Source organism: Emydura macquarii, unplaced genomic scaffold (assembly GCF_026122565.2).
Source record: "Emydura macquarii macquarii isolate MOO-44397 ecotype Brisbane River unplaced genomic scaffold, CSIRO-AGI_Emac_v2 contig_3348, whole genome shotgun sequence".
In the NCBI taxonomy this organism is placed as follows: domain Eukaryota; kingdom Metazoa; phylum Chordata; order Testudines; family Chelidae; genus Emydura; species Emydura macquarii.
In genome coordinates this window covers 2,322,352-2,339,450 of record NW_027133485.1, presented here as the reverse complement: position 1 = coordinate 2,339,450, position 17,099 = coordinate 2,322,352, and the positions used below count along the sequence as shown (strand labels likewise).

Here is a 17,099-nt window from a genome sequence, read left to right as displayed (position 1 = left end):
TCTCTACGTAAGTACCCCCCGCCCGCGCTGGGTTATCACACGGCCCAGCCCCGCCCCTCCCTACGTCATAGCTCCTCCCCCTGTCCCAGGGCCCTCCCCCGTCGCGGCTCCTCTATCCTCTCCCTCCGTCTGCCGCTGCCCCTCCCTCCCCCGCGCGCTGTGCAGCCCCCTGCGCCGCACGTGACCGCCCTCTTCGAGCGGGGTCAGCTGCCGCTGCAGGGGCAAGACCCGGGGCTGTATGGTTTTGTATCCGAGCCTGGCTTTATTGCCCCGCACCTCCTGCCCCGATCGGATCGGAACTAGGTCCAGGTATTTCTAGTGACACGTCAGGGTGCAGCAGAGAGAAGGCTCCTTACGTCTTTCAAACAACAGCCCCCAGCACTGATCCCCCTGACAGTTACTGTCCAGGGGCTACACTTATTAAGAGACATCTCACTAAAGGGGCTCAAGTGTCCGTAGCTCAGTGCCTACCGCTTTATTGTGAGACAGAAAAACCTGTGTGCTGGGGGAAGAGACTGCTGAAGAACTCTTGGGGGGCAGAACCCGTGAAGTATGGTACAGCACCTTACTGAAAAGTGAAAACAAATGTGTTAAGCAGATACAAACACGAACGACACTTCTTTGATAGCAGATAATTTCTAGGTCTCTCGTTTTCATGAGGGCAGCAAAAAAGAGGCTGCTCCTGTTTAATGGTGGACAGACAGCTAGCTACACGCATTCAAACCAACAGCCTTCTCTGGCCTCGACTGGCAAAGGGGCTGTTCCTTTCACAATTGCTTAAGAACCATGCACAAGCTAGTATATATTACAAGAAGTTTCCCATTTCTCATAAATGGCATCTAAAATATCCAGACTTCCCCCATCAAAGATTAAGGGCAGAACATGAATACCCCCTTCCTCTTTCCTTTAATTACTCAAACTTCTAAGCCTGAGGCATGGAACAATCTAGAGCTTTCACAGAAAATGAAGGAGGCAAATATTGAAAGGTCACATCTAAAATCAGAGAGGTTCTGGTAGAATGTGTATTAATGCCACCCACACTATGATGCTGGGCTCTGAGGTTGGCTTGTGCAATCAGTCATGACACAAACAGACAGGATTTGTAACAGCTCCATGTGGTAGGAGACTAGCAGCAGATTTCTGTCTGTGTCAAATTGTAACTGACTAAACAAACAGCTTCTTGTTTTGCCTGTGTCTCTAGGAAGCAGAGTATCATAATTCATCCATCATAGCCAGTAAATCATCTCCCTTGCTTGTGCTCTGACTAGGCCGATCTGCCACCTCAAACTCTCCCATGATGCGAGACAGCTCTTCATTCTGCTGTTGGTCCTGTTTAAAAGGAAAAAAACCTCAACATCTAAATCCTTAATTCCACAATTATTGTCAAGCTAACTCTGTTCGGAGAGTTCTTGAGGGGTAGCCATGTTAGTCTGTATACAACAAAGAGAGCCCATCTCAAGATTTAAGGTCCAAAATTTGACCAAATTTAGAATGGTCATAACAACATTAGAAAAGCCCCCAGCCTTCTGAATTTTATATATTTTAACATAAAAAGTATGTTTAAGAAAAGATACTTTTCAGTTACAGAGAAATAAAAAAACCCTGATGAACTACCACTTTTGTAAACACTACAAATAAAATCAAGTGTCTTGGTTAATGATAATATAGGCCATTATGTTTCCCTTAGCACAGCTGATGGAGTCTGCCCTTGCAGTTCTACCCTGTGCAGACCACAGGACTGGAAACAAAACTCAGGTGACAACTATCTGCTTAAAGTTAAGCTGGTGCTAAAGTATCTGCAGGTGTAGGGCCACAAGAGCAGGCAAATGATCCATCAGGTCTGTCTTCTCTAGCCAATATATTTTTAAAACTTTGTGCTTTGGCAGGTGAGTAAATCACATACAATTGCAAATATCTAATATATTTCAAATTCTATTACTTTGTAATCACTAACTCAGCACATAATTTCCATTACTGATTTGTGATCTTAACTTTGTCAAAATACATTAATATTTTAAATATTTATCAAATTCATCTTTAGGATAAATTATTTTCTCAAAAACAGAGAGATGATAAAGATCAACGATTTGAAATACAGTGTACATACCTGGGTTGCTTGTATGTTGAGAACTTTATAAGATAACTCTTCAGGTCTGGTCAATGCTGCATATCTGATTGAAAGTATAAAAAAGTTTGCTTACTCTCATATGTATTATAGATGAGGGGGAGTGAAGAGAAAAACATCTGGTTGGTAAGATTTGATAATTCAATGGCTGGACACTTTACATACAATTTTCCCATTTTCTTTATTATTAATTTACTTCATATAGCAATTCCTACACATCCATGTTTCCTGTGCTACTTATGGAGAGATGCTAGAATTTCTCTAGTACAAAACACACCCAGCTAGCTTTAACTAATCAGACAATGGAACGGAAGCTTCCTCTGCTCCCCACCTGCCAGCAAAAAAATCCTTTATCAAAAAGACTAGGATAATCAAAGCTGAGAGACCAGACAGGCTGAATTGTCATTAAGGCGATAATGAAGCACTTGTCTTGTGAAATGTTTATTTGCTTAAAAGGAGCTGGAGGAAGATTGGAAATCTACCAGGTCACTAGTAATCACAAGTCATTACTATCCAATGGGGAATTAGATACCTCAGTCACTTTACAGTGGAGAAGACTCCACATCCACTTTTGCTAACTGGATTCCTGGCTGGTAATCTCAACAGAGAGATTGAACTCCTCTCTTCTCCCTGGAGAGGTTCCATCCAGGTCAGGATTGAGCCATCTTAGAAGGCTTGCCCTGTGCTGTACCTACTCTATGGAGAAAGGGCTTCAGTCCCCAGGACTGTCAATGCTGTGCCTCTCCCCTGTATCAAAACCACACACACAAAATTGCATTGGAATTAAGCATACTCTTCCTCCTCATCTGTTGTGAATAGGTTTAATCGGAATCCCGGCTCACTGCCGTTGGGTTTTTTGATCTCCAGGCCTCCCATTAGTCTAGCCAAAAAGTTCAGTTCTTCTTTAGCAAGAGGGTTAGGGGCTGCATTCTCCTGCAGAAAACAATAATGGGTTCATTGGATGAACAAATAGAAAAAGAAGGACTATTTTCATTTTGTTGGTTCCTGATATTGTAAAGAACAACATTTTTCAGACTGATATTATTATTAAATACTTTATATTATGGTAGCAATATGGTAGCTGACTGATGTTTAGCACATACGGACACAAATTAAATTTACACATACAGGACAAATAATTTCCTGCCTAAATTGAACTGCTGAGAAATCTGTAAAACCGACTTCCTATTCTTTCAGTAGAACTGATTAGGGGTCAAAACAACAACAATACAGAAAAAATTATAATGCCATGATATAATCCACTGGTCTAGCTTCCTCTAATATGCTCTGTACAGTTTTGGTCATTCCATTGCAACAAGAATGATACAAAATTGGAGGGGGTTCAGAGAAGGCTGACAATGTAGAGGCCTGGCAAAACTCTCCTGAAGAGATTGGGATTGTTTACCTGAGAAAAGGAGATAAATAATGGTCTAGAAAAGGAAGGTTGGGAGTTCTGTTCTCCACCTCTCATAAGAGAACAAGGGGAGATTGAATGGATCACTTGATGATGACCTGTTCTATTCATTCCCTCTGAAGCACCTGACATTGGCCACTGTCAGAAGACAGGATACGGGGCTAGATGGGCTGGTCTGACTCAGTGTGGCTGTTCTTATGCTAAACTAAAAAGGTGGCAAATCCAAAATTGATAAAAGAACATACTTTTTCACGAAATGCGTAATTAGACCAAGATACTTATTGCCATAGAATGTCACTGAGATCAAGAATTTAGTACAGCATGAATGGGATAGAAGGACATCCAACCTTTGTGTGGGATGCCAAACTCTTGGATGCTCCTGACATATGTGTCTCTACTGGCCGACTAACACTGTACCTAAAGGGAAACATAAAGAGTTACTGTATGCATGGAAGAGAGTAATCAGTTTCTGTGGACAGGGCACGAGACAAGGAAACTTCGCTCTGTCTGCATAGGATCCAAATATGTTTTCTGGATGATAAAATTATATCCATATATCCTTTTCTGGAGATAGTGAATAATTGGAATGAGCAGTTCCAATTCAGTTTTCTGACACACCTTCTGGGTTAAAGTGCTTGAGTGAAGAAAAAGTACAAGTGAGCAAAAAGCACTTCCAACTCTTCTTTCTTTCCTGAATGGCAAAATTACTCAAAAGAAATATGTCATCAGAATTATTCCCTGAATGCAATCTAAGTGATAATTACATTCAGCTCATAGAATGTGTACTACTAAACCAGATCCAGTCATTCCTCAGCTCTGCTGTGGACATGTGTTGAGATTTTGCGGTTTCTTTTCCAGGGCTATTTATACACATCCATACATAGCTCCTGCTATTTGTTGTATTCTTCTCCCAGGAGGAGATCACTAAACTAAAGGTGTCAAGCTGATAAAGAACAGCAGAAGTGGCATAAACAAACCAATGAGAAACAAATACTGAAGAAGACACATTTTCTTCAACAAATCAAGTGTCATTTCTCTTCAAGGCTGATCTCCAGCAGATTTCATTAAGAATTTTATGTGTAGTTTCTATATAGGATAATTTACTTACATATTTGTCCCCAGTTTAAGCACTCTGTCTCCATAAAGATCAAATGAACCTTCTCTTTGTGGACTGATATAATTTCCACCATGAGTGAATTCAACCCTTTTAACTTCATCTCCATTGCAATTAAACATCCTTAAAGGAATAAAAATAAATTATCGTTATCTCAATACATAGTGGAAGGGGGGAATTAAGCTCTCTTCTATAAAATGTTTGATACTCCTATCAAAAACTACTAAGTTGATAACAGGCAGTGGTGTAATTTTAAAAGAGTAAATAAAAGGTAGTTTGGTCACTTGTTCCAAACCCTGACCTCCGTAAGTAATTAATATCCAGCAGATGTTCAGTGGTCTATGCAAAGCTAACAATCGTTTTGCTGCACTTCCTACTGGACAAATATCCTCATTACAGTTGGTACCAACTTCTCCTTTGTGGGCAGCCATGCACACTGTGGGATCTACATACATAATAAATAATGGTCTAGAAATCACCTGATGAGTCCTGGAACTTCTGTTCCCCATGGAACTGGACCTGATATTGGCAGCACAAAGCGACCATTCGAGTTTTGTACTTTATCCTTTAGAAAGATGGAGACCTGCAAAAAAAACAATCCATCCACAAAATGCCAGTCAAACAACTCATAATATAAATCACTCGGGGTCTGATCCTGCATGGTAATCCCTGCCAAAATCAAAGGGAGGCTGGTATGTGAAAGGACTTTGGGATTGGGCCAACACTAGTCATATTCTAGTCATGACCTACAGACTAAAAGTGTTACTATAACTTTAGGTTAACTGATCATACTCAAATGAATAAAACAGGACCCTTTCTTTTATTTAAGAATGTCAAATCCTTGCTGTCAATCCCCAGTTTCTTGTGGTTTCTTAGTCAAGTTTTTAATTAAAAAGAAAAATGTTTGTCAGTCAATGAGTTTGTATATAACCAGGTATTTCTGGGTTTGTGAAATCTCCTAGTAATGAAAAACTCAAGTCCAGAAAACAGTCTGTACATTAGTATTTAAAGAATTGCAGCCGAGTGTGGGCAGTAGCTGCTTTTCATAACATTCTAGTGAATGGGACATTCGTTTAGTAAGAACTATTGGGCACACTTGTTATTTATATTGTGCTCAGTTTTTGGAGTTACAGAGAGATCAAGCACCTCAGTGTAAGTTACAAACCCAAGCAGCAAATACACATCTGTTTTAAAATATAATTATAACAAAATACCTTCATTTTATTGCCACAAAATCAAACTTACTGTTTCGATCGGTTAATTAAATGGGTCACTTACCCTGATGTGCATGTCCTGAAAGAAAATTAGGAGTGTTTGCCTGATCAGCTGAAATTCACCAGCAGAGAGACAACTGTACATCTAGAGAACAGGAAAGAAAATTATAACTGTAATGTTTCTTAACTCTTCTTTGAATGGCCTGTCCCATCTAGTCCAGTGTGGCCACAAAAATGTCAAAACTGGGTTGCAAATAAAAAAATCAACAAAGGTCAGTGTGGTAAGTAGCCATTGTTAACAAACCAATTCCAACTTCAGTCCCTACTGAAGTCAACGAAAATACTTTTAAACTTTGATGGGCATTGGATCAGACCCGAAATAAATAAATAGGTTTAAGTGAGTCAATATGAAAATAACACTGGAATTCTATACTGCTCAGTCTCAAGAAGTGTTTTTAAAACACTTCAGAGCCTTCCTTCACCATTATGTACTATTAGAATATATCAATCACTAAATTGCCTTCCAAAAAAACCCCCAACAATTTAGAGTAAAAAAGTTCTTACACTGGGATAGTTATATTGGTGGTTCCAAAAAGATTAGGAAATATTAAAAACTGAAAACCAAATCTATTTCCTTCAGTTTCAGAGGGGCAACAAAATGATTTGAGTTGTTCCCTAAGGTTGAAAGACAAGTTCCACACCCAATGAGCCACTCATCAACATGGTATTTAGTGTCTCTAAAATTAGCTGAAAAAGGGGGAAAAAACAAACAGCAGTTGAAGTCCATGGGTCATCCAATTATAGAGTTCTTACATCAATTAGCTGCCGAAAGGTTTCGTCCACTTGGTTAAGAATGTTAGGGGAGTCTCGTATAAAATCCTTGATAGCATCCAGGTGATTGAAAGTAACTAGCAGTATGTCTTTGGGCCGAGGACAGAGCAGAACTTGGTATTTGAAAGCCATAGTCATAAGATCATATAGCTGTAAAATAATTAAGGGGAAATGGTTAGCTCAAAAAGCTTAGATCAACACTACCTGTTCAAATCTCACTGTCAAATCAAGATTAATCTGGAAAGTGACTTTGAAAACTCATCACAATACCTGTATGGGAAGAGCTATGATCTTTTATTCCTTTGGTAGGATTTGAACACACCTCTTACATGCAGAATTTAATTTTCAGCACCTCTACCCGTAGGGTAAAATGTTCACAGGGGCTTCCCTGAACCTCCTTAGTCATAGCCACAATTATTTGCATGTAGAAATATTCTTTGCAGGTACAGATTCAGGACCATGCAAAATTGAGAGTATGAATTTGGAGATGCCCAAACAGTTAAAGTTAAGACACACCTAATGAATAGCCCAAATCAAACACTTTCATATTGTGAAAGCAGAAACAGAGTTTTGAATTTGTTGTTGTTTTGAGTTATCTTAATGTGTCTGGTACTACAGTGCGTTTTCTAACACCTTGCCTGGGCTTAGAAAGAAAGCAACGAGGAGGAAGTTTTGCAAGGAGGATTTCTGTCACAAAATGCTTGATAAATTAGAATGATATAAAAATATTCTACTGCAACCAACACCCAGTGAAAAGCAACATCGAAGAAAGCAACAAATGGCTTCTAACATATAGAATAATGTATGTGGGGAAGACATGTTTTTTACCTTATCCATGCTCGCCTGGTTCAGCCTCATGATTGAAGCATGAGCCAGCCGGTCATACACTGTTCTCAGGGCCTTCTTGGAATAGAGTTCCTGTGGTTTAAACAGCTCCTCCAAAAACTTTTTATTGAACATGGTTGTGATGATATCATTCATAACTGTAAAGATAAAAGAACCCATCTTGTTGATTTTCTGTACTTGACAGTCTTCAGAAATAGCTAATGCTCTATTTTGTTCCACATGGAGGACAGAGACAGTCAGGTGTGTGAGGATTCATATGAACTATTACCTATGCAAACCACACACAGAGCTACAAGAGAAAAAAATACTGGTATACTATACCAGCAAAGCACTCCTGGGGTGGATGCAGCTAAATCAGCAAAGCTGTCCTTTTTTATGGTATAGCAAAACCACTTCCCACGAGAGAAACAAACTATACTGGTAAAAGCACAGTTCTGCCAGTATAAATGTGTTTACACCTGGAGTTTCTGTTGGTATAGTGCTGTGGGTCAGGGATCACACCTCTTCACTGTGAATAACAAAGCTGGGCTGGCAGAAGTCTGCAGTGTAGACATAGCCATAGGAACAAACATTTTTTTTCTGATCCTCTTTTTGATGCATTGTTTTTAAAGTCCCATCTATTACTTTACTTTTTTAATTTAAATTAGAAATGTCAGGTTCTGTGCATAGGCTGAAACTACATCTAATGCCTATTTAGCTGTAATTCTACTCCATAGGGAAAGCTTTGTGGTTCCAAATTATATTAGACTTTCACATTGCCATCTTAATATAAACTATGATCAGCTGACCATACTGACCCTTTTCTCCCTTTAGAAATGTATCTAATCAATCTCTTTTCCTCGTTTTAACAGAAGTTTATCAAATGATTCACGGTTCCTTGTTTGGGGTTTTTGTGTTGAACAGATTTGGACTTTTGGTGGTAAGGAAAGCATTTCAAACGTTGGCACCATTGGTAGATAATACTGAGCTCTTCCATTGTGGTTTTCATATGAGCATCTCAAAGCACTTCACAAACGTTTATTAACCTTCACAACAATCCTATGAAGTGAGTATTACTTTTTTGTATTTCTATATTGAGACACAGAGCTGGTAAGTGACTTACTCAAGAGATGCAGAGACGAGCAAAGAACAGAACCACAGAGTCTTTACTTGCAGGGCTCTGCTCTAGACGTCAGATTACACTGCCTTTCTGAAAAGGTCAACGGTAGGGACAAATATAGCAGTCATGCAAGGAGGTGCAACTCCATTGTCTTCAGTACTGAATTTGGCCCTAAACTCTGTATCACACACAAACTCTCACTCCCTATTATGGAAATGCTGAATGAAAGCTAATATTGCAATTCACACCCAGACTATAGAGCAAGAATAAAGCCTCTTCTAAGCAGATGACCACAACCAAAGATAGTGATGCTACCAAATTCAAAGAGGATTACAGGAACCTCAGGGCAGAAGTAAAAGAGAACAAACAGGTACATGGTGGCAATACTGTCATTACTTCTTATTGGTTGAGTTAGCTGTGCTTGCTCACTATTGTGGGCAATGGTGAGTGGGTTTACTGCACAACAGCAGAAAGGAGAGGTTTATGTAGCAGCTATTTTCCCCTTCTCTGGCCCTAAGTAATACTGGAAACTTAGATAGATATCCAGGGCTGTTGTTAGATACTGTTCAGGTGCTGAGAAGCTGGAAACAGACAATTCAAGGTGCTGGAGTGCAAGTCATTACTGATGCAATTTCCTCTATGCTTGCTTGGAGGTAATATTTACAAAGCTGCAGAACAGTATTTCCCCTTGTGGGCATCTGAAGACACTTAATGTGATCCCTATCGATTCTCAGCTTCTGAAGCAGTGACCCAAATAAAGCCAACTATGAATTAAAAGGATTTTCTTCCCCCCCATTGCCTCCTTTGGGAATTTACTGTCCATAAAACATTTTATTTGTCAATCCTAGCCAGAAAAGTTTGCTTCACAGCAATGTAAAGACTCTTAATCCAACATCCCTTTAGGAATGAAGAAAATCAAATCCAATATCAGTAAGTATCAATCATTACATATTTTATTTTGCAGCTGGTCAGACATGAAAAAATCAGACCTTCTGCTCCTATGACAATACTAACATGAATATTTTATAGCTGTTTGCAAACATTGCTCACTTTTTGTGCCCACCAATATCCATCACGGTCTTCTTCTTAACCTGTTGCCAATGCCTTAGGAAAAACTGCCATCCAAACAGGTAGCAGACCAATCCTATTTAGAGTTGCAGCAATACTCAAAGTCTTGTCTATAAGTGTTTCACAATGGAATGCAATGGGATGGAATGGCACGACTTGTATTAACCACACCTCAATCCTTAGATAAATTAATTCCTGCAATTAAAACCACTCATATTTCTTAAAGTGGAACCATGAAAGCAACAGATTGTCAATGTAAAAGGGGCACAGCCAACTCCAGTCTCATTTAAAAAACCCACCTTGACAATACACTTTTGATAGTGAAATGTGTTCATTTCTTTATAGGAACTAAAGACAATAGCCTTGGATCAAGCAAAGGGATCCCAGAATGTAGGTTCTCCTGAGAACATGTTAGCCATTCTAGTTTAGGAAAATAAAAACCGGGCATGTCATCTCAGGGATGAGGACACTCCAAGCAATGCAGCATAGAGACAACTACACACAGAGAGAGCTCAGCAAGCAGGACCAGGGAAAGGGATCCAAGTGCAGACAAGAGACATTCCCACAAGGAGAGAATGTAATGGATGAGAGAGAAGACAGAGGATTCACAGGTCTTCTCCATGATCATGTCACATCATTTGTAACCCACACATCTCAGTTTCTAGTGCAGTTTTACAATACATGGCTCACATGCATGACATGAGGCTGATAACTTTCTGTCTTGATAAAGCTCATGCTTCTCAGATTATATTCAAGTCAGCCAAAATCATAATCCAAGACCAAAACAGTTACACATATTTTACCTGCGACAAGTTTCCATTTAAAACAAAATCCAGGTACACAACTGCTGACAGCCAAGGTTATAACTGACTCCAGCTGCGAACAGATACATACACGTTCACATTACAGTCTGCCAATCTTTAGTTACTGCTTCAGACACCAGCAGCTCCTTTAGCTATTTATTCATTGGGTAAACATGAACAATTTTATATTAATGATAAATAACTGAAGTCAATGGAGTAGATGAAGGTGGGTGAAGCCTAAATCATCATGGTATCATCAACAATAGAACCTTGTGATTTTGGACTGTTGACTTCACGGGGATCATTCCTTTTAAGAGTAGTATCCAGCAATGGATACTGTATGTTTTTACTGTATAATCATGACACAATGAAAGTATTAAAGCTTTACTGATTGATCTTCATGGAATCCCCATTTGTGCCTTGACCATATAAATATAAAACACAGGTGCTTTTATTCTCCTCATCCCACTTTTGAATGTGTTACAATAGAGTGCTACAGAGCCTTTTGAGATGCTAGTACATTTTAAATGCTGCAAGAACACGTAACTGCACAGAACACATCGTGGAGCCACAGAGAAGAACGAAAACAAACTCCAGCATATTCACACATCAATATCACTTGAACACATAGATACATAGTGATAAGCACCTTAACTGAATATACAAAGAACCCTGAAGGCTTTATTCTGAAAACTATGAATCATAACTATTAAAAGGGAGCTGCTCAAAGAGGTGTTGGGCCCAGGGAACTGGTGACTAATTAAGATGCAGGAAAGGTATGGGATTTGGGAATTGAGAATAACCTTACAGAAATACAGCTAAGCAGCATACATGATTATTGCCTGCATTTACACATGAACAATGCTCACAGAACTCATGCAGTCATATGCTTGTATTTCTATAAGGTTAATCAACAAAGACATTCAGATTTGCCTAGAAAGTTCTCTGGTGAAGATATTGATATGCATTCTCCTGATTAAAATTAATTTCCAGAGGAACTATTTTTAAGGGCTGCATGATTACAAGATATTTATTGTTAAAGAGTCTTCGATTTATTTTTGTTTAGCTCTAAAATTATTAATGCATATTTTAAAAAAATAGGAAGTCTTGGTTGAAGAATCACCTGTTTGTTTTCTTGACAATTACTATAACTACAGCACTGCAGCAACAGGGTTTGGAGTGTGTATGTGCATATGGATTCAGAATAGGTATGTGCATATGGTTGTGTTGATCTACTTCATGCAGCTAAAAGGTTACAGTACCTCGTTTCCTGTCCACATCTGTCCATTCATCTACACGAAGCATATAAAACAAAAACATTGGTTCAAGTAGTAAGAACAATACTTGCAAGGAGATTAAAAGAGAAAAATTGGAAAAATCTAGCTAATAGACTTCATTTTTCATGTCAGCGTTCAATGCTTAACAAGAAAAGGCTGGCTGCCATTTGTACCATTCACTCACATTAAAAAACTGGTAAAAAATACCAGTGTTGAAATCCTGGCCCCTTTGATGTCATTGGCAAAAATTCCACTGATTTCACTGGGGCCAGAATTTCACCCCAAGCAAATGCTCAGCACTTCTGACACCAAGCTAGGGAAGGGAAATGCTGACGTGTCTGGTTATTTTCAGCACCACCATATTTATTACTCACTTACAAGTGAACAGTATAGTCAATAGTTTTGACCAATGATACCACAACATAGATGTAACCACATCTCAACCAAAACAAAGTCTAATTCTTCTGGAGTGCAAAATGCAGAAAGAGCAGTGCAGGTCCTGTGTTCTCACTGAGATGTGTCAGAATTTGTTGTATTGGGTCATGCATTTCATGTGTCGTTGCATTTAAGGGCTTGTCTACACTTACGGCAGTGGAGCTGCAACGCTGTAGCACTAGTGCAAACACTATTTACACTGACAGGAAAGCTTCTCCTGTCAATGAAGGTACTCCAATGCCCTGAGAGGCGGTAGCTATGTCGATGGGAGAAGCCCTCCTGTCAATATAGTGCTGCCTACACTGGGAGTTAAGCTGGTATAACTATGTTTCCACACCACTAAGCAACATAGATATACCGACATAAGTTGGTATTCTAGACCAAGCCTAAGTTTTGTACCTCCAGCCCCCTGAACAGTACACAGCGAGGGTGCAATAAGATAGCCCTATCACTACTTTACCCATTATAATATGAATCGTTAAAAATAGTTTCCTGTAATATATCCTCTGATACTGTTAAGCAGTTTTTTCAAATTGGGAGGACAGAGGGAAAAGCATAATGAACCTTTCCATTTTATGTTAATATTAATTTCTTACTGTTATGAAATTTTAAAGTTCTCGGGACCTCCTTCCTTTCCCCTGCCCCATATACAATCCTGATTGGGAGAAAAAAGTGGTTTATTTTTTATTTTAATTTGTTTAATTCAGAAAATGTTACAATGAGAGCTGCTTAATGCCACTGATTTAAGGTTAGAGGTTTTGTGCAGTAAGTATGAAATCAAAAGAGGAATCTACATTTAATAATGACTTTACAACTTTATAAATACAGGGTCCAAAATCATGTTACTAGAGTGGGCACAGATTCCAGTAGTGATATATTTACATTTCTCTTATTTTTAAAATTGTGTTTGTTTCTCATCTCCAGGTCCAAAAATAACACAAAATCTGCTGTTCTTGTGATATTTCAGAACTAGATGATGAAAATATTGTTAAGACCAAATCTTCAGTTATTTTGGTTCCATAAATGGATCCCTGAGACATTAAGCTCTGAAATACAAATAGAGATATTCAAGTTTATTTGGGTTTCCATGGTACCCAACTCCATAATCTATGTTTTTACTTTTTTCTACTGTAGGCCTCCATCCACACCAACTCTTTACTATAATAAGTGTAGCAACCTCTAGTATGTAAAGTGATGATTTTTCTAGAGATGTAGACAAGTATGATAGCTTCATGCAATCATTACCAGAAAGGTACCTAGTGTAAAATAGCATACATTTATAATGGTGAGAATAATTAATCACTGGAACAATTTATCAAGTGTCGTAGATTTTTCCATCACTGACAATTTTTAAATCAAGATTGGATGTTTTTTCTAAAAGATCTACTTTAGGAATTATTCTCAGGAAGTTCTATGGCCTGTGCTATACAGGAGATCAAACTAGATGATCACAATGGTCCCTTCTGGCCTTGGCATCTACTAATTTATGACTATAATGCCCTGATTAGGAAATATTTGTTAGGATTATGTTGTATTTGTAGTAGCCTTTTGATACCATAGTAAGTATATTCATAACTCTTCTATATAAATGATCACAGGGAAATTTCACCCAACAAAAATGACTGCATGAGACTAGCTTACTACTAAACTGTAGATGGCTTTGCAGCAGGAGAGTGACTGATTATATTTCAGAGTGAAATTGCTAAAAGCAGGATACTGCCATGAACGAGTGTCTTTGAGTCCATTTTTGTGCTGCAGCAAAGTCACTTTCTGGCAGATGGAATTAGTAGAAGGATAATATTTTCCCTTATTTTGTACATCCATGACTGGTATTTTCTCTGAGTATTTTCATCTTGGTTTTCTGGGATTCCGTCAGTTTTCCTTTTTAATTCCCAACCTCCTCTGCTCCCCTTCACAGAGACCAAGAGCAGAGATGCAGATGGTGCCCTCCACTGCCTGTCTGGGATGTTCCTGGATTAATGCGAAGGAGTCATTCCCTTCCCCAAAGCAGCAAATAATGCATTCTCTGCACACCTAGTAAAGTCTTCCACATGGGATGTTTTCTCTTCTCCACCACATCATGTATCATCTTACTTTATAATATTCTAGTGGAATTCATATTCTGTTGGAACATTTCCAGTGCACAGCTCTCCACCCATCCAACTTTAATGAGGTGTTCACATCTGCCCCTAAATCAAGGGAATCTAGTCAGAAACCCTAATTTCAAAGTTTCCATAAAAGATGCAACAAATGGAAGAAACTTACATATGAGGTATGAGGTAGAGCATGATTGTTTCCTACAGAATGGGGACTGAGTATAGAGAGCAGGAGGCTCAATTTAAATGTATGCCCCAAATTAAAAAACATAGTAAGAGGACCAAAAAAGTACCACCATGGCTAATACAGTAAAAGAAGTGCTTGGAGGCAAAAAGTCATCCTTTAAAAAGTGGAAGTTAAATCCTATTGAGGAAAATAGAAAAGGGCATAAACTGTGGCAAGTGAAATGTAAAAATATAATTAGGAAAGCCAAAAAAGAATTTGAAAAACAGCTAACCAAAGACTGAAAAAGTAAGAGCAAAAATGTTTTAAGTACATCAGAAGCAGGAAGCCTATTAAACAACCAGTGGAGCCACTGGATGATTTAGATGCTAAATGAGCACTCAAGGGAGATAAAGTAATTGTGGAGAAACTAAATGAATACTTTGCATCAGTCTTGACAGCTAAGGATATGAGGGAGATTTCCAAACCTGAGCCATTCGTTTTAGGTGACAAATCTGAGGAACTGTCCTAGACTGAGGTGTCATTAGAGGAGGCTTTGGAATAAATTGATAAATTAAACAGTAATAAGTCACCAGGACCAGATGGTATCCACCCAAGAGTACTGAAGGAACTCAAATGTGAAATTGCACAACAACTAACTCTGGTAGTCTGTACCAAATGACTGGAAGATAGCTAATATGATACCAATTTTAAAAAAAAGGCTCAGAGATGATCCTGGCAATTACATGCCAGTAAGCCAAACTTCTGTACCAGGCAAATAGGCTGAAACTATAGTAAGGAACAGAATTATCAGACACACAGATTAATACAATTTGTTGGGGAAGAGTCAACATGGTTTTTGTAAAGGGAAATCATGCCTCACCAATCTACTAGAATTCTTTGAAGGGGTCAACAAGCATGTGAACAAGGGTGATTTAGTGGATATAGTGTACTTAGATTTTCAGAAAATCTTTGACAAGGTCCCTCACCCAAAGTCTCTTAAACAAAGTAAACTCTCATGGGATAAGAGGGAAGGTCCTTTCCTGGATTAGTAAATGGTTAAAAGATAGGAAATAAAGGGTTGGAATAAATGGTCAGTTTTCAGAATGAAGAGAGGTAAATAGAGAAAACAGCTTGGCTCAATACCTACTTGCAGCAAGCCATTTTAAAATAAGTTTAGCACAAAATTTGCACATGGAACCTAAACTGTTTACAGGGCAGTGTACAGAGCCTAAAGCAGACGTCCTCTTGAACACAAAGCTCAAGACACAGGATCCAAAAGCGCGTGTGAATTATTTATTGACTCTCTTTAGGGATGAAGCTAAATTGTGTAGCTGTGTAAATAGGAACATAACTCTAGAAATGCCTGACATGTAAAGGAAACTCAGTCTTTAGCCAGAAATCCACCACCAGCACTTGGAGATGTGATGCCTCCCCTCAGGTCTCTGAGACTTAGTCCCAGCATCAAACCTATTAGCCAGAGGCCAACACAAAAGACAAGGGGAGGGAGGGCTAAGATCACCCAGGAGGTGACCCCTATTCCCAGCTGCTGGCGTTCTGGTCAGGTGTTTATATTGCACTTACCAACATGGAACCTGAGCAGCCGGCTGCTGTCTCCAGACTCGGTTCTATTTCTCTGCTCTATGGGTAGTAGATGTTCGATACATGTGAAGCCCCAGCCCTCCCGGCACTCCCCTGCAGGGGCTCCTGACTTGTGTCCCCGCTGCTCCGCCCCACTGGTGTTCAGGTCCCCGCAGCGGGGAGCAGAGCAGAGCAGCACCGCCCCGGGTTCAAAGCGCCCCGAGCTGCAGTGCGAGAGCGGCCGGGCTGTGGGCTGGCTGGCGGCAGGACGTCCACAGCAGCTGCAGGGTTGGCGCACAGCCAGAGACCCCGCTTTCAAAACACGGCCCGACACGGGGCGTTGAACACTGCCCCGGGTTGGGGTTTTTTTTTAAATTGCTGCCGGTCTCCTCGGCCGCGCCAGGAAAGCGTCCGGCCGCCGCGCCGCGCGGGGTTCGGGGCCGGTGCAGGGCTGGGACCCCCGCCGGCTCCGCTCGAGGCGGGCGGGGGAGCGGCGAGCTTCCTCCGCTGCCGAGCCGGGACCTTCCTGCCCGCGCCAGTCCCGCCCCCGGCAGCCCGCGAGGCGGGGCCCCGCCGCCCATCCGCGGGGCCGGGGCGGTCTCGGCGCAGGCCTCTCGTGCGGCCCTTCTGAGGGACGCTGGAGGGGCTGCCCGGAGACGGGGGGGGGGGGGGGGGGTCAGCTGTGGGGGCTGCCCCCCCCGGGAGGCGCAGGGGGCGGCGGGGGGACGCTCACCTTTGCGGGCCTTCTCCCCGGGGATGCTCTGGGCGCGCAGCCGCTGGTCCAGGATGTAGAGCATCTCCCCGCCCAGGTTGAGGAAGAGCAGCGGCAGCGTGCGGGCCGACATGGCCGGGGGCCGGGCCGTGCCCGGGAGAGGCCGCGGGGCCCGTCGGTGGCAGGGCAGCGGCCGAGACGGCGCCAGGCTCCGGGAAAGGCGGACGCCGTTGCCAGGGCAGCGAGGAGGGGGCAGCAACCAATCAGGGGGCGGCTTATTGACGGAGTCGGCCTCTTAAAGGGGCAAGAGGGGAGGGTGCC

The 17,099-nt window shown here is 40.9% G+C and overlaps 1 protein-coding gene across 1 annotated transcript; it reads right to left on the bottom strand.

The window, feature by feature from the left end:
* Positions 1–124: 124 nt before the first annotated feature.
* On the bottom strand, positions 125–17,073 carry OSCP1 (organic solute carrier partner 1). Its single transcript, XM_067533995.1, has 10 exons — positions 16,800–17,073; positions 7,527–7,681; positions 6,681–6,848; positions 5,932–6,012; positions 5,133–5,236; positions 4,648–4,776; positions 3,887–3,956; positions 2,919–3,058; positions 2,108–2,171; positions 125–1,329 (listed from the first exon to the last, which is right to left on the bottom strand). The coding sequence occupies exons 1-10, from the start codon at positions 16,909–16,911 to the stop codon at positions 1,213–1,215; spliced, it is 1,140 nt and encodes a 379-aa protein (XP_067390096.1). The 5' UTR covers positions 16,912–17,073; the 3' UTR covers positions 125–1,212.
* Between the last annotated feature and the right edge of the window lie 26 nt (positions 17,074–17,099).